The sequence below is a fragment of the Trichechus manatus genome, unplaced genomic scaffold (genome assembly GCF_000243295.1).
Source record: "Trichechus manatus latirostris isolate Lorelei unplaced genomic scaffold, TriManLat1.0 scaffold00048, whole genome shotgun sequence".
Taxonomy (NCBI): domain Eukaryota; kingdom Metazoa; phylum Chordata; class Mammalia; order Sirenia; family Trichechidae; genus Trichechus; species Trichechus manatus.
The window spans coordinates 5,913,843-5,936,196 of NW_004443984.1; the positions used below are offsets into that span (position 1 = coordinate 5,913,843).

Consider the following 22,354-nt stretch of genomic DNA (forward strand, 5'->3'; position numbering starts at 1 on the left):
CTGTCTCCCCAAACTATAAACTCATGAAACCAAAAACTTTGGTTATACTTGTTCATCTTTATATTCCACAACTAACAACAATGGGCGCTCAGTAAATAAGGAAAGAGATCTTCCCAAAAGAAACAAATAGAGAGGCTGGCGGCGGAGCCTGCGTATAGCGTCATCGCAGTCGTTTCGGAGGCCCCGCCTCCAAGGTGACCACGCCCACCTGGCGCAGTCTTTGCTGCTGGCGGTCCAGAGGAACTGAGCTGTGCGGCCGCGGGGGAAGATGGCGACCGTGAAGAAGGCGGTGCAGCTGCGAGTGGTGGGCTTGGCGTCCCTCCGGGCTGTAAGTGCCTCGCCCATTGAGGGGGCGGCCTGCAGACACCGTGACGGTGGGGGTGCGAGGTTTGACCTGTGGCAACTGCTTTCCCAGACGCGAAGTCCGACAGCTGCTTAGGCCAGAGTCGTGAGTGCCTTGGAGTCTTGGACGTTCCCGGTCCCCTCCAAATCTCTTGAGGGGTATAGGGAAACTGAGACCGGGAGAGGGGGAGTGACTTGCCTGGGTCATGGAGACCTGCGACGCGAACCCAGGCGTCCTGATTCCCAGTCCAGTTCTCTTCCCCGGTGACCCTGGCTCCTTTCTCTAATTGAGCCTCAGACCTCTCTAACCTCCTCATTAGTGAAAATCACGAACACTCCTCCTCCCGCGTGGTGGCCCTCTTGCCGCTTCCCTTCGCAGCTCTTGTTGCTTGTGGAGACGCTTGGGACTATCCCAGCGTGCCGAGCAGGACATGGGCAGCGTGGGGCCAGGCTGTGATTCCCCTGAAATTGTACGCGGCCTGTTCAATCCTGATGTTTTCCCATTCTGCCATGCTCAGTGAGTGGATGGAAAGTATAGCAGACCTAGTTGTGTAAAAGGTTGAATAAATTGTGTTGGTTAAAATTCAAGCTACGGTATCCCAGTGTCTCTGCCACTTTCTCGGTCGAGGGACATCGTTATTTACTCTCTGAACCCCAGGTTTTAGAAATAGGTTAGGCGCTTGGCTGCTAAACCGGAAAGGTCAGTGGCTGTAAACCACCAGCCGCTCAGTGGGAGAAAGATGCGGCAGTCTGCTTCCGTAATGATTCACAGCCTTGGAAACCCTATGGGGCAGTTCAACTCCATTCTATAGGGTCACTATGAGTGGGAATTCGACTAGAAGGCCGTCAGTTTGGGTTGGTTTTTTGTTGTTGTTATATCTCAGGGTTGTTTTGGAGATTAAATAAAATGTAGATAAAGCATCTGGCATTGCCGGGGCTCTTAGTAAGTGATCTACCAGTGGTGATGTTATTACCTTGGATAGAGTTTAGAATGAGTTAGAGCTGTATAACTTGTTGCCATCAAGTCCATTCCAACTTGCAGTAACGCTATAGGACAGAGTAAAACTGCCCCATAGGGTTTCCAAGGAGCTACTTACTGGTGGATTCCAACTGCCAGCCTTTTGGTTAGCAGCTGTAGATCTTAACCACTATGCCAGCAGGGTTTCCATAGAGCTGTATGGTGGGAAAAATTACACTGTCCTGGCAGTGTACCCTTCTCAGAAAGCCACTTTAATGTCATTTCTAGCTCACCTACTTCCACCAATTACTCATGGGTACAATGAAGATGGGGCAGTGGTGGTTCAGTGGTAGAATTCTTGCCTTCCATGTGGAAGACTCAGGTTCAGTTCGTGGCCACTACACCTCATGTGCAGCCACCACCCCTCTGTCTTTGGAGGCTTGCGTGTTGCTATGTTGCTGAACAGGTTTCAGCAGAGCTTCCAGACTAAGACAGACTAGGAAGAAAGGCCTGGTGATCTACTTCCAAAAAAGCAGCCAAGAAAACCCTATGGATTACAATGGTCTGATCCCCTTGTGCATGGGTCTCCATGAGTCAGGGACTGACTCATGGTAGCTAACAACAACAACAATATAAAGATGGTAATTCCAACTTGGAAAGTTAAGAAAATCAAATGAGATGGTAGGTATTGATGTACTTTGAAAAAAATTCCTGGTGTAATAAGGTGGGTGATGATAGGTCCCCATGGGGTTACTAGCATAATCTTGGTATCAGAACCAGACCTGGGTTCAAATCCAAGCTCCATCACTTCCTATCTGTGTAATTTTGGGTAATCTTTCTGAGGCTTCATTTCTTCCTCCACTGAGTTGGGATGATGATAGTCCCAGTAGTTAGTACTGGTCTTTAGTCAATATTAACTGTTGTTATTGATATTGGTACACTATAGCACAGGAGACTGTGGCATAGGACTTGTGTGGTTAGAGGGGATCATCTCTGAGCAGAATTTTACAGAGGGAAAGAACTTGGGTGGTTTACAGACCACTGGGGGACTGAAGGGTAGCAAAGAGGCAACATGGCCTAGGAGTTAGGAGCGTCTAGAGTCACACTGCCAGGTTCAAATTTTGGCTTAGTGACTTGCTAGCCCTGTGACCTTGGGAAAGTTACTTGATCTCTTTGGGCCTCAGATTTCTCACAGATAGTAAAATAGAGATTATAGTAGTTCCTATCTAATAAGGTTGTTGAGAGGATAATACAGGTGAATATGTAAAAGGCTGTTATAAATACCTGCAAATATTGAAACCAAAAAAACCCGTTGCCATCGAGTTGATTCTGACTAAATGTGACCCTGTAGGACACAGTAGAACTGCCCCATAGAGTTTCCAAGGAGCGCCTGGTGGATTCGAACAGCTGACCTTTTGGTTAGCAGCTGTAGCTCTTAACCACTATGCCACCAGGGTTTATTAAATGCCTGATAAATGTGAGTGTTGTCTTTCAGTTGTTATTATATGATGGGCTGTTATGGGGAAGGAAGTTGTCATGGTTTGAATTATGTCCCCCAAAAAACGTGTGTATCAATTTGGCTAGGCCATGATTCCTGGTACTGTGTGATTTTCCTGTATGTTGTAAACCTGCCTCTATGATGTTAATGAGGGAGGATGGGTGGCAGTTGTGTTAGTAAGGCAGGACTGGATCTACAAGACTGGACTGTGTCCTGAGGCAATCTCTTGAGATATAAAAGACAGAAGTGAGCAGAGAGACAGGGGGACCTCATACCATCAAGAAAGCAGCGCCGGGAGTAGAGCGCGTCCTTTGGACTGAGGTCCCTGCGCCAAGAAGCTCCTAGTCCAGGGGAACATTGATGAGAAGGCTGACAAAGAGAAAAAGCCTTCCCCTGGAGGTGACACCCTGAATTTGGACTTTTAGCCTACTTTGACTGTGAGGAAATAAACTTCTCTTCATTAAAACCATCCACTTGTTGTATTTCTGTTAACGGCAGCTTTTAAGACAGAAGTGGAAATGAGTTTATTCTAATCTAATAAAAGGAACTTGGAAGCAGGTTTTACCTCTCTCAACTACATTCAAGAGATAGTTACTGAACCCTACCATTGTCCCAGGGCCTTGAAGACATAAAAAAACCAAAGCAAACTCATTGCGACCCTATAGGACAGAATGGAACTGCCCCATAGGGTTTCCAAGCAACGCCTGGTGGATTCAAACTGCCAACTTTTTGGTTAGCAGCCGAACTCTTAACTACTACACCACCAGGGTTTCCAGACACAGCAGTGAATAAAACAAAGTCTCTGCCCTCATGAAGCTTACATTTCAATAGGGTAATTCTAGGGCAATGTGCCAGCAGAGGCTGGACATACCTGTTGGTGGGAAATTCGCATTGCAGGGACCTTCCAACTTAGCCTGGTGACTTCATGAGGTTTAATGGCCCATCACCTTTGTCTCTAGGAAGGCCAGTTCAAGTGAGTTGTTCAAGTTCCAACTGATTCATAAAAAAACAGTTGCCGTCAGGTCGGTTCCAACTCATGGAGAACCCATGTGAGTCAGAGTAGAACTGTGCTTCGTAGGATTTTTAATGGCTGATTTTTCTAAAGTAGATCACCAGGCCTTTCTTCTGAGGTGCCTCTCAGTGGACTTGAACCTCCAGCCTTTCTGTTAGCAGCCGAGCTAACTGACTCATAGCCAGGACGATTTCCCTCCTTCGATGTTTCAGGATTTGAGAGTTTGGGATTCTTAGCAGGTTGCAGCAGTGCACCTCACCCTTTGCCCCATTGCGATGTTAATCCCAATTAAATCTGGTAAGACAAATTCATTTGAAGAGTTATAGTACTAAGAAGGTAGGACAAAGAGGGAAAATAAGCCTCATGTTACTTGGTGGCAAGGAGAGGCAGTTTTGGGGCAGACTTTATAGAGAGGCAACTGAAGGCCTTTTTTTTTTTTTTTTAAATGTCTTCAGCTGCTAGGGGCGTCATCTCCCCTCCGACCCACTCTTCTTGTCACCAGCCAGCCTATGATTGTAATAGAACAGAGTCTCCCCCTACACACGAAGTTCAGGACTAACCAGGCTTCCCTACAGCCAATAATTGCCCTCCTCTGGGACAGCTATAGGAAACCTGGTGGCATAGTGGTTAAGAGCTACAGCTGCTAACCAAAAGGTTGGCAGTTCAAATCCACCAGGCACTCCTTGGAAACCATAGGGGGCAGTTCCACTCTGTCCCTATAAGGTCACTATGAGTGGGAATCAACTCAACGGGTTTGGTTTTGGTTTTTGGGACTGCTGTGCCCTTCATGCATGTATTTGTTGTTTCAATAATTTTTTTTAAATTTTTTTTATTGTACATTAGATGAAAGTTTATAGAACAAATAGTTTCTCATTAAACAGTCAGTACACATATTGTTGTATGACATTGGTTAACAACCCCACGACATGTCAACACTCTCCCTTCTCGACCTTGAAGACCTTTTTTTTTGGAGAAAATATACATAACCAAAGTTACACCATTTCAAAAGTTTCTACATGTACAATTCTCTTTTTTTATAGTTTTTTTTTTTTTTTTTCAGTGCAGGGCAGGTTCCAGTAGGCCATGCCTGTGCTGCTTGGGAGAGTGATGTTCAGCACACGGTGCAGGTGGGCAGGAAGGAGAGGGTAGATTGTGATATGTGGAGCTAAGATGGGTATGGGAAAGATGAGAGAGAGGAGAGAGGAACAGGAGCCAAAAACATACAAACAAAAAAGAATGCTAAATGAGCTTGCTGTTGGAGAGATGAGAGACTGAGAAATGGAGAAAAACAAAAATGAAAAAAAAAAGGAAAAGGGTAAAAGAAAAAAATGAATAAATTGAGAAACTGGAAATGAAGAAGGACAAAAAGGGAATAAGAGAAGAAAACTAAACGAAGAAAAAGAAAAAAGAAATACCCCCAGGAATGTCCCTGCGCGTCTGCGCAGAGTAAGGGACTAACTTCCAAGCTGCGCGGTACCTAGAAGTGGCTCCCAAGCCAAGAAAAGAAAAAGAAAACAAACAAATCAAAATAGAACAAATCAGAGCAAACAAACAAAAAAGCCCCAGGGGTCCCACGAGCATGGCAGCACGGGCGGAGAAGCAGTTTCACAGTTGAGCGGTATTTCGCAGCCTTTCAGGAAGAAGCAAAGATGGCGCATGGAGCCAGGTATTTGAGAGAAGGGAGGGTGAGGTGGTGAGAGATAAGGAACAAATCTAAAGAAGCAGAAAAAAGCAACACCAGCAGCCAACAAATGGCACTCAGGGAGCTGGCCAGTGCACGCGGGTAGAATCCAAGCGGCTCTGGAGGGAAGCTCGTGCTTCCCGGCCAATAGACTGTGGCTGCAGGAAGCGGAGGAGGCTAAGTGGGGGTGAAGAAGGTTGGGGGGTGGGAAAGCCTATATCGTGGGTTACCGGTTGTTCTGTCTCCTGCTGGAAGCTCCCTGAAGCTGCTTTCTTGTAACTCCTGTTTGCCGATCTCCAATAGGAGTCCAAGATGGCGGACCCGTGCTGTGGTAGCTGATAGGGGACCTCTGCATGTATCTCTCCTCATGCTCTATTCTCAGTCAGTTTCTTATTCCATTCGGTGCTTGGCTGAGTTCTTTATCTCTTCATTTGATGCTTAGGGTTTCAGGATTGACGTGTGACTCTGTTTGACTTAGTTTTTCTGATCTTTGATGCAGACGGACAGCGTGGTGCTTCTGACTATAGCGCCATGTTGCCCAGAAGTCCTGTTTCAGTAATTTTTAATGAGTGCTTACTTTGTACCAAGCTCAGTGCCAAGCACGAGAGATGAAGTGGAAATCAAGACAGACAGGGTCCCTCACTGAGCTTCCTGTATTCAAATGGAGGAAACATTGAGGAGGCATTCTTCTTAGTGCTCTAAAGGAAATGGTTGTAGTCCTGAAATAGAGAATAATCAGGTGGAAGCTGCTTTGCAAGGGTGGTCAGAGGAGGCCTCTTTGAGTCTGAAGGATAAGAGGGAGCCAGACAAGAAGAGCATTCCAGGCAATAGGAACAGTCACCAGAGGCCCTGCTGTGGGAGAGAGAAGGTCTGTGGGACTATGGCATAGTGGCCCCACAGGAGGAGGGGCTGGGGCAGTAGGAACAAGTGATGAGGTCACAGGTTGGCAGAAGCCAGATCATGCAGAGCCTTATAGGCCATGGTGAATGAGGAAGGGGATGAGTGAGGTGTGTGGCTCAAGCAACAGGGTGCAAGGTAATGCCTTTCACTGAGCTAGAAAGGATGGAGTCAGACTGGGCTTTGGGAGAAACTGAAGAGTCGGTTTGGCGACTGCGAAGTTTTCGATGGCTTGTGAGAGGTGCAGTGGAGCTGTCATACCTGTCCTACCAGCAGCTGGAAACATGAGTCTCAACTCCAGAGGACAGTCTGTACTGGAGGCACGACTCTCGTGCTCATTCCTGTTTCTAGAATGAAATATTCTTTTTATTCTTAATTCTAAAACAGACCAAATTGTGAATTAAACAGGTGAGAAAGAATGCTTCTTAGTATTAGTAAAGATGGATCCATTCTTTCAGATTTGTGCTCCCTGGAGAAATATGACAATCTCTTCCTATTACTTTTTGTTTCCTCTTTTAAACTGAAGGTCAGCACCTCAACTGTAGGCACTCTTCCAAAGCGAGTGAAAATTGTGGAAGTTGGCCCCCGAGATGGACTACAGAATGAAAAGGTAAAGATGGAATAAAACCAAAAAGGGTTTTTCGAGCATCTCCTTTGAGTGGTCCATGTGGTAGGTGCAGCGGGGGTGGACTGAGCTATGCAAGACATGATCACTGCTTTGGAAGAACTTAGTGCAGAGTCGGGGAGGCCAGGTGGGCACCCGGGACAGACCACCTAAGATGGCCGTGCAACAGGTGTGGTGCCACCAGGTCCATCCCAAGGCCCAGGACGGCGAGTGCTGCGGGAGCATAAGGTGAAGGTAAAGGAGGATAGGGTTTGAGTAGGCAGAGCATGGAAAAGGCATTTCAGGTATAGGGCATCAGCAGAGTATATCAAGAGGAATGAGAAACTGAACACAGCTGGAAAGCAAGCTTGCCTTTTGATTCAGCAGGTCCCGGAAGGAGAGTTTATCCAGAGCAAGGCCTGACATGCAGAGCTTTAGCCTTCGGGATGTTCCTCATGACCCTGCTGGTAGTAGCAGAACAGTTAGAAACAACCTAAATGTTCAATGTGGGGAGGGTTAGGTCACATACATTATGGACTTTTCATACAATGGAACATTATGAAGCTGTTAATATAGATGTATGTTAAGTGACTGAGGCAGGTTATAAAACAGTATATATGTTTTAAAATTTTAGTTGTGTAAGAAACAAAAAAGTTTATGTATGTGTGGGAGCATCTGCATAGAGAGGGATCTAGATGAGTGTTGCCCCATAGAACTTTCTGTCACGATGAAAAGGTTGTACACCTGCACTGTCCAGTTTGGTAGCCCCTGGGCACATATGGCTGTTGAGCACTTGAAATGTGGCTTGTGTGGTTTAGAAACTGAATTTTTATTTTTATATGCTTTCAACTAATTTACATTTAATTAACCACATATGGCTAGTGGCTACTTTATTGGACTGTACAGATCTAGAAAGTTAATATCCAAGTTTTAACAGTATTCTATGGGAGTTTTTGTTTTTTCTCTTAATGCCCCCAAAACAAAAACTTCCCCCTCCCCCTGTCTCTGGGAGGTTTTTTGTTTTTGTTTTTTTTTTAATTGTACTTTAGGTGAAGGTTAACAGAACAAATAGTTTCTCATTAAACAGTCAGTACACAGATTGTTTTATGACATTGGTTAACAACCTCTCAACATGTCAACCTCTCCCTTCTCAACCTTTTTTTTTTTTTGGTGATAATATACATAGCCAAAGGTACACCAATTCAAATTTCAGAAATTTCTACATGCAGGATTCAGTGACATCGATTACGTTCTTCAGTTGTGCTGCTATTCTCACTTTAGATGAAGGTTTACAGAACAAAATAGTTTCTCATTAAACAGTTAGTACACATGTTGCCCTATGACAGTGGTTAACAACCCCACTACATGGCAATACTATCCTTACCCAACCTTGGGCTCCCTATCACCAGCTTTCCTGTCCCCTCCTGCCTTCTTGTCCTTGTCCCTGGACTGCTGTGCCTCATCAGTCCCATTTTGTTTTATGGGGCTGTCCAATCCCCAGCTGAATGGTGAACCTCGGAAGTGAGTTCACCACTGAGCTAAAAGGGTGTCTGGGGGCCATACTCTCGGGGTTTCTCCAGCCTCTTTCAGACCAGTAAATCTGGTCTGTTTTTTGTGTGTTAGAATTTTGTTCTACATCCTTCTCCAGCTCTGTCCAGAACCCTCTATTGTGATCCTGGTCAGAGCAGTCCGTGGTGGTAGCCAGGCACCATCTGGCTGTACTGGACTCAGTCTGGTGGAGGCCTTGATAGCTGTGTCTGGGAGGTTTCAAGGGAGATTTTCTTTGGTTTTTGGCATGTTTTTCTGAAATAATCATATATGGATTATTTTTTCAATAAGACAAGCTTTTTCTTTTTCTTTTTTTAAATCTAAGTATGACCAGCCTAGATTTAATAGTGAGTACTTGTTGGAAACAATAAACTGTAAGCCCTATGAGGGCGGAACCATGTCTTTTCTGCTCATTTCTGTATCCCAGGACCTAGCACAATGCCTGGAACATAAAAGGCTCTCAAAAATTATTTGTGGAATGGATTAAGTTAAAACAGTGGGAAAGAAATTGGAGAGACAGAGGGTGGAAGGGCCTGGTGAGAAGGACTTGGAGTTCTTAGGAATTTTGACTTAATCCTGTGGGTACTAGGGAGCCATGCAAGGCTTTTGAGCAGGAGAGTGAGACAACAGAGACCGCCTTTTAGGAGGATTCCCATGTGGGATGAATTGGTGGAGTGAGACCCTGGGAGGCGATGAGATCAGTTAGACCTGTTTTGCCACAGTGTGCACAGGATAGTGGCAGTAGATTTGGAAAGGAGTCCATAAATCTGATGAGTGGCAAGGACGTGGTGGAGGAGGAAGGGAGAGAACCCATAGGCTGAGCGTGCGAAGACAAGGTCCCAGCTAAGTTGGGAGATGGAAAAGGGGAAGGTATGATACTTTGGGGGTGCCATTCCAAAGAACCCACGGTACATCATGTCTGCGCCTTTCAGGTCACAGCACATTGCTCCCGATTTGTTTATGATGGGCCATATATTAACACACAGTTAAGGAAAAGTCTGCATGGCAGAAAAAGATTGTTTCCATGTAAATATTAACTCCTTTCCAGGTGAGAAGCTGCCTCCACTGCAAACTGCTGTCTTTAGAACCTGAAGACGAGCCTTGTACCACACTATTGGTGGGGATTACATGTGACTTCGTGTCACTGTTCTGAGGTTGAGAAGAAAGTGAGCTGCTTGATGTAGCAAAAGCACAGTCACATGGCTTAGGAACTTTGAACTGACACACACTGCATCTGAGACCATTTTTTCCCCAGCTCTGCCGACCTGTCTTTTTTCTGATGTTTCTCTCTCCATTATAGAATTTTGTACCGACTCCAGTGAAAATCAAGTTGATAGACATGCTTTCTGAAGCGGGACTCCCCGTTATAGAAGCTACCAGTTTTGTGTCTCCCAAGTGGGTTCCCCAGGTGAGCCCCAGCCCTCAGTGAGAGGCATTTCTCAGATAAAAGGGATGGGAAGTTTTGCATTTGCCTTAGAAGTAAGTAGAAGTTGGGAACATAGGGTTCTGGGTCCCTGGCTTTGAGAGGTCTCAGGTCATTCATAGCAGTATGGCACAGCAAAAGGAACATAGACTGGGAGTCAGGAGGCCTAGAGCTGATCTTGCCTCCGTCCCTGACTTGCTTGGTGACCTTGGAGAGGTCTTCCCCGCCCCCGCCCCCCCAATTGGAAATGGCCTTTCAGGTCTCTTTGGCTCTAACAGTCTAGAATCTGTATATCTGTTTCTGGTTTCTGCACGTGTAAAAGGGAAAGACTGATGACTCCCGCTTCACAGAGGTGGTCAAGTGGGGAAGAAAGACCCTGTTAAAAAAATGAACGTTAGATAACAGAAGGAGGGTTGAGCCTAGTGCCTGGCTCAGAGAACGTTCTCAGTAAATGGCTGGTAGTATTATTACTGCTTATGTAAAGCTGGTGGTTTTGGCCATATGGAGAAGTTGGGGGCATCACCCAAACCTAGGGGCTTTCTAGCCCTTGGGGAGACTCAGCTATGCAAAGGACTTACTCTCCAAGTGTTCTGGAGAACAGAGATTTTGTGATAAAAAGGTTTTCTCTGACCAAGCTCTCTGACTGCCCTCAGTGATGACTTGGCGATGTCTCCTTTGGCTCCCAGATGGCTGACCATGCTGAAGTCTTAAAGGGCATTCAGACGTTTCCTGGTATCAACTACCCAGTTCTGATCCCAAATCTCAAAGGCTTCCAGACTGCGGTAAGAGGATTGCTTGGGGCGGGGGGCTCCTGAAATGAGATTGATTGCATTTGTCCTTGCCTTGTCTGGACTTCTGTCCCCTGTCTTGGGATGTCTGTCTGAACAGCTGTCTCCAGTGATGAAGAGCACCATCAGATAGACCCAGAGCAGTCCTGGTTCTGCTACTCCCAGCTCTGTGATCTTAACAAGTTACTGAACCTCTCTGAGCCTCAGTTTCTGCCTATAAAATAGGTCTAATAGTAGTACCTAAAGTTGTGAGGATTTCAGAACGTAGAATGCATATAAATTGCTTAACAAGAGCCTACTATAAGGTGAATGCCTAATAAATGTTAGCTCTTGTTTTTATTACCCACTTCCTCTCTGGAGAAAGGTAACGAAGCTCTCAACAAGAGCTTCAACAGTAGTTGCTGGTATCTGTCCACTTTCTTAAGATTCCAGACAAGAACGCCATTGGAGATGTTGCTTCTGCATTTAGGCAGAAGCCTTCTTTCAAGAGTGGTTTCCAGTGTGGTGGTGGGCAGTTTCCTTGGGGAAAGAACAGGGGTTTTTTCTTTTCATTGCAATATAATTCATATACCATAAAATTCACCACCAGACAAGGGTTTTTTGGCCTCTGTGTCAGTGTCTCTGATGAGAAAAATACTGAAAGGAATTCACCTGGCTGTGGCAGGTTGCTGCTGGGGCCAAGGAAGTGTCGGTCTTTGGAGCTGCCTCGGAGCTCTTCACTCGGAAGAACATCAACTGCTCCATCGACGAGAGTTTGCAGCGGTTTGACGAAGTCTTAAAGGCAGCTCAGGCTCTCAGCATTCCTGTGCGGGGGTGAGTCAGACCACTTTGGTGCTGCCTATCTTTTCCTCAAAACCATGCTGGAATGGGGCTAGGTTCTCAGTCAAGGGACCCTCCCACGCACACACTCCTTATCCTGCACTGGGCAGCCCAACTAAGTGTGGTCAGAAGAAATCCTAGCAAGTGCTTTCTCTCAAGCCTGAGTTTTGGGTTAGTTCACTGGGGAGGGGTGTGAAGAGGAATTTGGCAAGGTAAGACGCTAAATGGGGCTTGTGAGGTTAGTGTGGTCATGCCTTCACCAGCAACTCCTCACATGTCCTTGAAGACTGCCTTAGGCCTTTAAGTTTCCAGTATCGCATCTTTAACAGCGACAGTGCCAGCTACTGTACATGCATTATCTAACTTAAACCACACAACAGTCCAGCAAGGAGAGGGCTGTCCCCACTTTAGAGATGACACAACTGAGGCTCAGAGAGTATGAATAGCTACTTTAAGGTCATACAGTTTTCCAGATTGCAACCAGGTGATCTCTCAAAAGTGCGTATCTGATCACATCTCTTCCCTGGTTAAAAATTTTTCATTGACTCCCCAAGTTCAGACTTTTCCACATGGTTTGCAAGGCCCTGCGGGATTCAACCCCGGCTGCTCTCTACAGCCTCATTGTTCACTGCGCCCCACTGGCCACTGCTTCTTCTGCGGGCCACAGTCCAGCCCAACTGGAATGTCTTTCAGTTTGGCACATGCCTTCTTGCTCTCTTGCCTCTGGGCCTTTGCACGTGCTTTCCATAGACTCAGACACTCTTCCTCCTACGTTCTACTCCTGCTCACTCTTCAGGTCTTCTTGTGGATGCCATTTCCTCTAAGCAGCTTTCCTGGTCTCTTAGTTGGAATTAGTGCACCTCCCCTGGGATCCCATAGTTCCATGGACATCCTCCACCATAGCACTTAGCTGCTTGTTAAGTTCTCCCGTCACCTCGAGGGCAGAGCCTGCGTCTCTCTCAGTCCCTGGTGTGCTCCTGTGCAGATCAGTCCAAGGAGACTAAGATTACCTGACTCCCAAGCCTGTGCTGTTTTCTTAATATCTCATATTTTCCTTGCTCAGCAGTGTTTGGAGAATAAGTGGGAGAATTAAAATGGAAAAGTACACTGAGATCTTTGAGTCTGAAATTATTTATCCAGCAAAAAATTTCATACCTCTTAATATGCAAAGTACTTTGCTAGACTCTAAAGGGTTTTAAAGGTGCCTTGGCTCTGATGGGATGTGTGGAAATAGAAGCCGGCTACATCTAAACTCATTACCATAGCCTATAAGACCCCATAATCAGGCCCCTGCCCACCTCTCCAACCTCAGCTTGTGCTTCTCTGCCCATTGCTGTCTGTGCCTCAGCTGTTCTGTGTCTTGAGCACACCCAGCCCTTTTCCACCTCAGGACCTTTACATATGCTCATCTCTCGGCCTTGAATGCTCTTCCTGCAGATCATCTCCCTTCTCTCAGCAGCAGTGTCATGTCCTAGCTACTGTAGGCCTCCTCTAGTTGCTGAAAGCACTGGTGAAAAACAAGGCTCCAGGAATTTATGGAATACCAATTTAGATACTTCAACACACAGATGCAGTGCTGGAAGTACTTACTTATCTATGGCAAGAAATTTAGGAGACAGCTACCTGGCCAACCAACTGGAAGAGATCCATATTCATGCCCATTCCAAAGAAAGGTGATCAAAGAGAATGTGGAAGTTATCGAACAATATCATTTATTTTACATGCTAGCAAAATTCTGCTGAAGATAATTCAGAAACGGCTGCAGCCATACATCGACAGGGGACTGCCAGAAGTTAAAGAGAAATTCAGAGGAGGACATGAAATGAGGGATATCACTGCTGATATCAGATGGTTCTTGGCCGAAAGCAGAGTGTGCCAGAAAGTTGTTTATCTGTGTTTTATCGACTTCTTGAAGGCATTCAACTGTGTGGATCATAGCAAGTTATGGATAGTATTGCAAAGAATGGGAATTCCAGAACACTTAATTGTGCTCATGCGAAGCCTGTACACGGATCAAACAGAAGAAGGGGATACTGCCTGGTTTCAAATTGAAAAAGGTGTGTGGCAGTGTTGTATTCTTTCACTTTACTTATTCAGTCTATATGCTGAACAAATAATCCAAGAAGCTGGGCTATATGAAGAAAAATGCAACATCAGGATTGGAGGAAGACTCGTTAACAACCTTCAATATGCAGATGACACAACCTTGTTTGCCAAAAGTGAAAGGGACTTGTAGCAGTTACTGATGAAGGTAACAGACTACAGCCTTCATCATGGATTGCACCTCGACATAAAATGAAAATCTTTACAGCTGGACCAATAAACAGCATCATGATAAATGGTGAAGAAATTGAAGTTGTCAAGGATTTCTTTCTTCTTGGATCAACAATCAAATGTCCGTGGAAGTAGCAGTCAGGAAGTCAAATGACATATTATATTGGGCAAATCTGCTGCAGAAGATCTCTTCAAAGTGTTAAAAGCAAAGCTGACTAAGTGAGGTGCACGTGACCCGAGCCATGATATTTTCATTTGCTTCATATGCATGCGAAAGCTGGACAATAAAAAAGGAAGACCGAAGAAGAATGGATGCATTTGAATTATGGCGTTGGCGAAAAATATTGAATATGCCATGGACTCCAGAAGAACGAAAAAATCTTTCTTGGAAGAAGTACAGCCGGAATGCTCCTTAGAAGTGAGGATGGTGAGGATGGTGAGACTTCCTTTCAGAATGGCTTGGAGCAGTTTCGGACCTCCTCTAACTTCACAAGAGGGAAGGAGGATCAAGATCAACAGCTTAAGGCTGATTTCTATGAGGCAGAGGTCAGACATGCCTCCTCTGTTCGCCACCTTTACCAATTCTGACACCACCCGTCCCTCTACTTCTCTGCTGGGTTCATTAATTCTTTGCAGTGGCCACACAGAACTCAACAGACAATACTCAATGATTATGGGGTTTATTAGGGAAGTAACAGTTACAATCTAGGCTTAGGAACACTCTGGATACATTTCTTCCATAAGGACAGCCTCTTCGCAGCCGTGCTTGTAGGCAAGCCTCTCCCTGGCCCTAGGCCTCTGCCCAAAGGCACTCACCGTTCTCTCTCCATAGGCCAGGAAGCCCACTGTGCAGTCTCCTCCTGCTGGATCTCTGCTGCCGGGTCTCTCTTGCCACAACTTCTCACTGTCTTCAGGGTTACAGCTCACTCCTTGTCTCATTTTCCTGCTTCCAGGAGCTTCTCAGCGCAGGGATCTTGGATCCAAAGGATGTGCTGGCTCCTGGATGTTCTTTCTTGGTGGTGGTGGATCTTCTCTTTCCCACCTCTGGGGTGGCTCATTTCAAGCCCAGCAGGATGGCAAAACTGACCAATCCCTTTGGTAGGCTACCATTACCATATCTGTATAGTCCCGCCCAATCACTTGGGTGCGAGTTACAAGATCATGGCTGGAAAGGCCACACACAAGTGATCATCACACTGTACTTTGTCTCACTTACTTTGGACATGTCATCAGGAGAGACCAGTCCCTGGAGAAGGACATCATGTTTGATAAAGTAGAGGGTCAGCTAAAAAGAAGGATCCCCTTAATGAGCTGGACTGACACAGTGACTGCAACAATAGGCTCAAAGATCACAATGATTGTGAGGATGGCGCAGGACTAGGCAGCATTTCATTCTGTTACACATAAGGTCGCTATGAGTTGGAGCCAACTCAGTGATACCTGACAACAACAGTTGTTCCTATCACATTTTCCTTTTCTTTCCTTCATAGTGCATCAGTTTCTGGGATTATCCTACTTATTTGATTGCCTGTCTGTTTGCTTTCTCCCTGACTAGAAGTCAGCTCCATGGGGGTAGAGACCTTATCAGTCTTGCTCACTGCTCTGTGCCCAGTGCCTGGCACATAGTAGGCAACTCAGTAAATATCAGTTGGATGAATGAATGAATCCTCTGGCAACTCAGTGGAGCAGCTAAGCCTTTGGCCCTCAGGCCCGTCCAGCCTACTACTGACTCATATCCTACCCAGCTCTTGTTCCTGCCTTCGGTTTCATCTAGTCCTGGGTCTCCTCCTATGAGTGCCAGCCCCAGCTACCTTGGTGCCTGGTTCCGCTTTACCTCAGCGCCATACAGCTCAGGTGCCTGCTCGTATTGCCCTCTCTAGCTTTTCCTTCTTGGTTGGTCTTTGACTCTTATTGTAAATCCTTGGCTGGCTCTCCTGAGGCCTAAGCAGCTCCTACTTGCTGAAATACAGGCCTGTTAGGCCCCCTCCCTTCTCTGCCATGGGTCTCTACTGCCCCCTCCTGGTGCTAAGCAGCAGTACCTGCGTTCTGGCCTCACCTCTAATTTCAACCCCACTTTGCCTCCCGCCCAAGGCTGTAGGTGGCACATAGGGCCTCCATGAGTCGGATTCGACTCAACGACAACCGGTTTGGTTTTTTGGTTTTTGCCTCCCACCCAGCTTCAGGTTTTGTGACTGCAGGCCAACCAGGGATGAGTGTCAAACAGCCACCTGGCCTCAGCCCTGCTGGCCAGAGAGCTCAGGGGCACTGACTTCATTCCTTCCCTGTCTTCCCGCAGGTACGTCTCCTGCGTGCTTGGATGCCCCTACGAAGGAAAGATCTCCCTGGCTAAAGTAGCTGAGGTGTGTGTCTGTTGGGGCCGGGGTTTTGGCTGACTTGCCTACCCCTAAGTATAGAGATTCCTCTTCCCACCCTTTCCTACTGGGTCACTGATGTCCTTCATTCACCCAGCTCCTTTATTAAGTCCTCCTGTGTGCACAACCCTGAACTTGCTCCCTGGAAGCCACCTCCTGGCCAGGCATGTAGTCTTTGAAGCTCATCCTCTACCCCAGAGGAAAAGCCTCTGATTCCGTTTTCAGTTGTGGTCAATCAGCAGGTGATAATTAAGCATCTACTGTGTGTAGACCTCTGAGGAGGGATTCCCACAGTTCTTGGTTGGAGGGGCCAAACCCTTGACGCCCTTGGCACAGTGACCAGGTCAACACTGAGAGGAGCACAGTGCGGGAGATGATTTTGAGAAGCCCAAGAGCTTATGTCATTTAGTTCTCAAGACCACCCTGCAAATTTGGTAGTATTATTCCATTTTATAGTTGAGGAAACTGAGACTAGATGACTTGCTACACAGGTTGTAAATGGTGAAACCAAGGCTCAAACCCGATTCTGTCCACCTGACAGCCCACTCGCCCTTCCCACAGCCCCATGTAACATCCAGGTATGGGGAATGGGAACCAGAGCAGTGCTGTTGAGAGTGGTGCTGTACTCCAGGTCCTTGCCTCCCAGCGCCCCAGTCCTCGTCGTGGCCCTACAAGGGGTCATCACCATTTTTCAGAAGCAGAAATGGAAACTCTAGAAAGGTTAAGTCCCTTGCCCGAGGCCCTGTGGCTGTGAGCAGCAGAACTGGGATCTGACTCTGGTATCACATGACTCCAGAGGGCTCCTCCTTCCACTCCCCCTGCTGCCTCCTGACAGAGGCTGCCTGCTCCTCATACTGCCTGTGTGGGCAGTGGTGGAGGGGCCAGCGCTTCCTTTATCTGGTATGTCATTGCTGAGTATCATCTGTGTACCTGGCCGTGTGTACCATCCTTCCTCTGCCTTATCCAGCAGCCTGGCAGGGGCAGCGTCTCCTTGGGTGGGGCCTATACCACTCTAGTCTTGCAGTGATTTTAGGGGTATGCAAACGGACTTCTAAAATTTCAATAGTTACGTACCTCTGTTAAAAATTTATAACTAGTACCTCAGACCCATGATTTCACAGGTCTTATTGCTGAGGTTATAGGTCCCTGGGTGGCACAGGTGGTTTGCAGTCAACTGCAAACCTAAAGGTTGGTGGTGCAAACTCACCCAGCAGTGCTGCGCAAGGAAGTCCTGGCAATCTGCTTCTGTAAAGATTACAGCCAAGAATACCCTTTGGAGCAGTTCTGCTGTGTAACAGTGGGGTCGCCATGTGTCAGAATCGTCTCAGCAGCAATGGGTTTGGTTTGGTTTTCGTTGCCGAGGCTAAAGCTACATGAAAAGAATCAATTTTCCTGGTTCCAGCACCTAGGAATGACAATGTATGTAAGTGGTGAGTGAAGGACTGAGTTTGAGAAACATGGGTGGTGAGGAACCACAGGGTTTGGAGCCACAAGCCCTGCCATGGTGCTGGCTCTGCTGCTTTAAGGCTCAGTCGAATGAGGATGATTATTCCTGATTAAATTGTGAGGCACCTATGAGCTGATAGGAATTTAGCACTTCATACCCACCCTGGAGGTGCTCTGCCCAGGCCAAGGACCCCCGCCCCTGAGCTCTCGGGCCCCGGCTGGTGGAACATGGTGTTCTCCAATGCCTGCTTGCTTCCCCAGGTTGCCAAGAGGATGTACTCAATGGGCTGTTATGAGATCTCCCTGGGGGACACCATTGGCGTGGGCACCCCAGGGGTCATGAAGGACATGCTGTCCGCTGTCATGCATGAGGTGCCTGTGGCTGCCCTGGCTGTCCACTGCCATGATACCTACGGACAGGCCCTGGCCAACATCTTGATGGCCCTGCAGGTAATCAGGGTGTGCCCCACTATCCCAAAGGGCGTGGGGCAGGACAGCTTGGTTTGATTTCTTCTTTCAGCAAACATTTACTGATGCCTGACCAGGCCCTGGGCTGAACATGGTGGACACAGACATGTGGCCCTGCCCTGAAAGTGCCCACATCTGTCTGTTAGGGGGTTACATGCTAATCTTTATGCATCATGACAGATGCCAGGAGAGGAGAGCACAGGGTTGAGGATGCCTGGAGAGGCACCTTGTCCCAGCCGGGGCAGTCACAGAGGCTCTGCCAGGAGAGGTGAGGCCTGAGCGAGGCTTGCAGGATGCAAAGGAGTGAAGTGGTTGGAAAGGGTACCAGGCAGAACCACCTAGTAAGACTAAGGTGGGCCAGCTACTTTATATAGAGTGGCCTCACTGAGAAGGTGACATATGGGAGAGACCTGACAGAAGCAAGGGAGTGGGCCATACACAGGCTTGGGATAGGGGGTGTCCCAGGCATGGGAACAGCAGGTACACCTCGGTGCTTGCCGTGTTCAGGGAACAGCAGGAGGTATATGGCAGGCACAGCATGAACGAAGGGAGGGTGGTAGAGAGGACCTCGGGGTGCACAAGGCCAGATTGGGAAGGCCCTGTAGGACTTCAGTTCTTTCTATGAGCTGGGAGCTATCAGGTTCGAGCAGAGGAGGGGGAAGGGTATGATCAGATTTTTTCCCGTTAAAAGGTTCCCTCTGGTTATTGAATGGAGAACAGACTGTAGGAGGACAGGGGCAGAAGCAGAGAAACCAGTTTGGAGGCTATAATCAGATGACAGAGACGGTGGTGAGGAAGCCTGTGGAAGGAGCAGGTGTGTGGCAGGCTGATCAGGAGTTCGCTTTATTGATGTGTGAAGTGTGAGGTATCTATTAGGCAGTAGCCTGGGGGCTGCGGTAAATGTTTCCTGGCAAGCGTCAGGAGTGTGGAGTCTCCACAGTGAGAGGGGTCAGGTTGGTGGTCAGGAAGGGCCTCCCTGAGGAGGTGGCTTTTAGGCTGAGACCTAAAGGGCAAGGAGACGGCCATGAAAGGAATGGAGGAAAGACATTACAGGCAGCGGAAACTGTACACAGAAAAGACTCGCTCGCATTGTTCCAGGAATGAAGAGGAGAAACACCTCTTTCAGTGGGATTTTCACTTCAACAGAATAAGGCAAAGGAATGAACACCTCTCAGTGAACTTTCAGGCCGCAGACAATTGGGTGGTTTGTGAGGACCAGCTTTGCAGGCCCTGGTCCTCCATCCTCCACGTTTCACCATCCTTATGTTTTTAGATGGGAGTGAGTGTCGTGGACTCTTCTGTGGCAGGACTTGGAGGCTGTCCCTATGCAAAGGGGGCATCAGGAAACTTGGCCACAGAGGACCTCGTCTACATGCTCACCGGCCTGGGCATTCACACGGTAAGCCAGCCTGCCCCCTGGTGGCGACAGCCCTGAACTGATCAGAACTCCGCCTGGACCCCGAGGGCAGCAGCTGATGGTTTATTTTTGTTTTTGTGGAGGAGTGGGTCAAGCGGGGAAGGGTCCCAGGGGAGTAGGGGTGTTCTGTCTTTATGTTTTTAAAGCGGCAGCATGTGGTTGAACGAAGCCATGAGCTGGGAACAAGAAAGCCAGGCTCTCCTATGACTCTGACAGTTCAGTTCTAGGAGGCACCAGGGTGTAGGAAAAAGCCCTGAAAGCGGTCAGGCCCATGCCCTGAAATGAGGCACTTCTCTCTGGGCCTGTTTTGTTCTCTGTAAAACGAGGGCAGTAGAATTGGACAGCACGATGGGCTCTGCCCAGTCAGTGAGGGCCTTCGGTGATGGGATGGAAGCAATGTGGCATCTGTGCTTTGATCAGACAGAACTGCGTTTAAAATCTAGCTCTCTACTCACAGGCTCTGTGGCCTTAGACAAATTACTTCACCTCTCTGAGCCTCCAAAATGGGAATAATAATAGCATCTATCTCAGGGCTGTTACAAAGATTAAGTAAGGAAACATATGTACAGGTCTTAGCCGAGCATCACTAAATACGAGCTACAGTTATGAACAGAGGTTTTCGGCCTGGCCATCGGGTTGATGTTTTCAGTCCTACCTCTCTCTGCCTCACAGTCCTTACTTCAATATGCAGTTTTTGGCCACTGTGACCAGGCCCTGCTTTAGGCCCTGAGGTGGAGTACTGCACAAGACTGATGCTACCCGCTGCCCTCGCAGTGGAACTGTAAACCATTGCACAGATTGGAACCTCTTATACAATGGGGAGTCAGAGGCTAACCCCAGATGTCAGAAGGACACGGTCTCACAGGTAGCCCGTGTCCCACTGTCAAGAGGAACAAGAACCTGTTTGTCTTCACCTTTGCTTCTCCAGTATCCCAACTGCCTGTCCAGTCTGATGTTTCTCTGGGTGTGGAGGGCATGTCATGACTTACTGCTTTCTCTAACTTGTTTCTCAAAGGGTGTGAACCTCCAGAAGCTCCTGGAAGCTGGGACCTTTATCTGTCAGGCCCTGAACAGAAAAACCAGCTCCAAAGTGGCTCAGGCCACCTGTAAACTCTGAGCTCCTTGGCCACCCAAAGTTCTGGGGACCGTATGGGAGTAGGGCATGCATGGATGAATCACGGACAGGGGTATGGAAATGGAAATGAAATTGAAAAAAGCAGGTACCTCACAGAAAGGAGGAGAGGAGCAGAAGGAGCCACTTGGCCTCAGCCCTCCCTCCCGGACCTGAGTAAGAGGCTTTGGGGGCTGAATATGTCCCTTCACTGTGGACCCAGCAGTTGAATGTGTCCACTGAGGGCACTTGGGAGTCCAGGTCCTTGGCTTGGGCTGATCTGAGAGCCCCCTCTCTGGGTGAAAGCTACCAGCTAGCTACCCTCTACACAGCTTGACCCTGCTCTGGCCTTGGGGCCATTGCTCTCTGACTTCTTAGAGCAAAGGGACATGGCCGTGGGGTGGCCAACTGCCAACTCGAGCACCGTTGGAAATTCTCATGGGTGATGCTCTCCACTCTGAATGTGATTTTTGAAAACAGCTTATGTAATTAAAGGTTTAATGACAGCAGAACCATCCCAGTATTCTGTTGTGCAGGTGTGTGTGTATGTGAGACTGAGGGAGACTGTTGGGGAATAAAATGTCTTTACAATGTTGCACTCTGATGGGAAAATGGAGACTTTGAAGCAGTTTATTAATCATTTGGTTTCTTCCCTGTTTACTCACCTGAACCTCAAATTCATAGTGACTGGAAGTCAGTGAGCTTTGGTCTCAGGAGAATGCCTGCAGCACTGGCTGCCAGAACACCCCAAGAGAAGGTTTCTGAGGCTCCTGCCTCTGAGCCAGGGCACTTACACAAGCTTCCTGGTGGGCTGCAGCCGGCACTTGGTCCCCTCGGCCTGGGCAGGCCTGGCCAGCAGTCTGGCTTGCTAGCTGGAGCGCTCACTTCTCTGTACCTTAGGCTCTGGGGTCTGTCAGTCATTCTTGCTGGACCCGGGCCAGGGAGGGCACTCCAGGCTGAGGAAACGCCTGTGTACTTCTGTGCTCAGGTCTCATCACTCAATGTGGCACAACTTTTTACACATCATTCTAGCCCTACTTTTCTTTTGAGCAGAAGCATACAATCATTTTCTAACCTATTACGGTAGGCAAGAAGCAATCCTCTCTAGCAGATAGAGGGGCACAGTTCGTGTGAGGGCCGAGAGCACTTAGCACTGTAACGCCTATTTTAGCTTTCGAGGTGTCTTTCAAAGGAGACTTCCCAGGACCAGGAGCCTCTGGGTAGGGGGAGAGCGACCCCCACCCCCCGCTTCAATCAGCGCAGCTCCCTTTTGCCTTTGTTCCACATAGTCGCATACTTCACGCAAGACTTAATTTGAGGAATGAGTTTGGCAAATACAAAAAAGTTTGAAAACCTCTGGTTACCTTGGGGCCAGGGGCTCGTCAGCCCCGCCCCCGACCTTGTCGTTCCTGCTGCTTAACAGCTGCCGAGCGGCCCCGAGGGTCCTGATCGCCTTCCTTCCTGCCCTTCGCCTGCTCCTGGGGAATAAAGCGAGCGATCGCGCTTGCGCGGAGATCTGAGGGCTTGGCCAGCGAGCGGACCTTTGCCCCTCCAGTCACGGGCACGATAATCCGAGCCACGCCTTTCCTCCGCTAACCGCCCTGGTTATGGGGATGGTACCGTGCGCTTCCTCGGTCTGCGACAGTGCGACACACAGGCCCCTTGTTAACTGCAGCGACCTTTTTGTTCTCCCGGT

The 22,354-nt window shown here is 48.0% G+C and overlaps 1 protein-coding gene across 2 annotated transcripts; it reads left to right on the forward strand.

The window, feature by feature from the left end:
- Window positions 1-225: 225 nt before the first annotated feature.
- Window positions 226-22,279, forward strand: HMGCL (3-hydroxy-3-methylglutaryl-CoA lyase). 2 transcript variants are annotated; one of them, XM_004377123.2, is made up of 9 exons: window positions 226-328; window positions 6,915-6,998; window positions 9,841-9,948; window positions 10,650-10,745; window positions 11,416-11,564; window positions 16,141-16,204; window positions 17,924-18,112; window positions 19,404-19,529; window positions 20,563-22,279. In XM_004377123.2, exons 1-9 carry the CDS (start codon window positions 269-271, stop codon window positions 20,662-20,664), a joined length of 978 nt encoding a protein of 325 aa, XP_004377180.1. In that variant the 5' UTR covers window positions 226-268; the 3' UTR covers window positions 20,665-22,279. The 2 variants fall into 2 exon arrangements, with proteins under 2 accessions (XP_004377180.1, XP_023587878.1); XM_023732110.1 differs by lacking the exon at window positions 226-328 and having other exon boundaries at window positions 5,965-6,998.
- The last annotated feature ends 75 nt before the right edge of the window (window positions 22,280-22,354 follow it).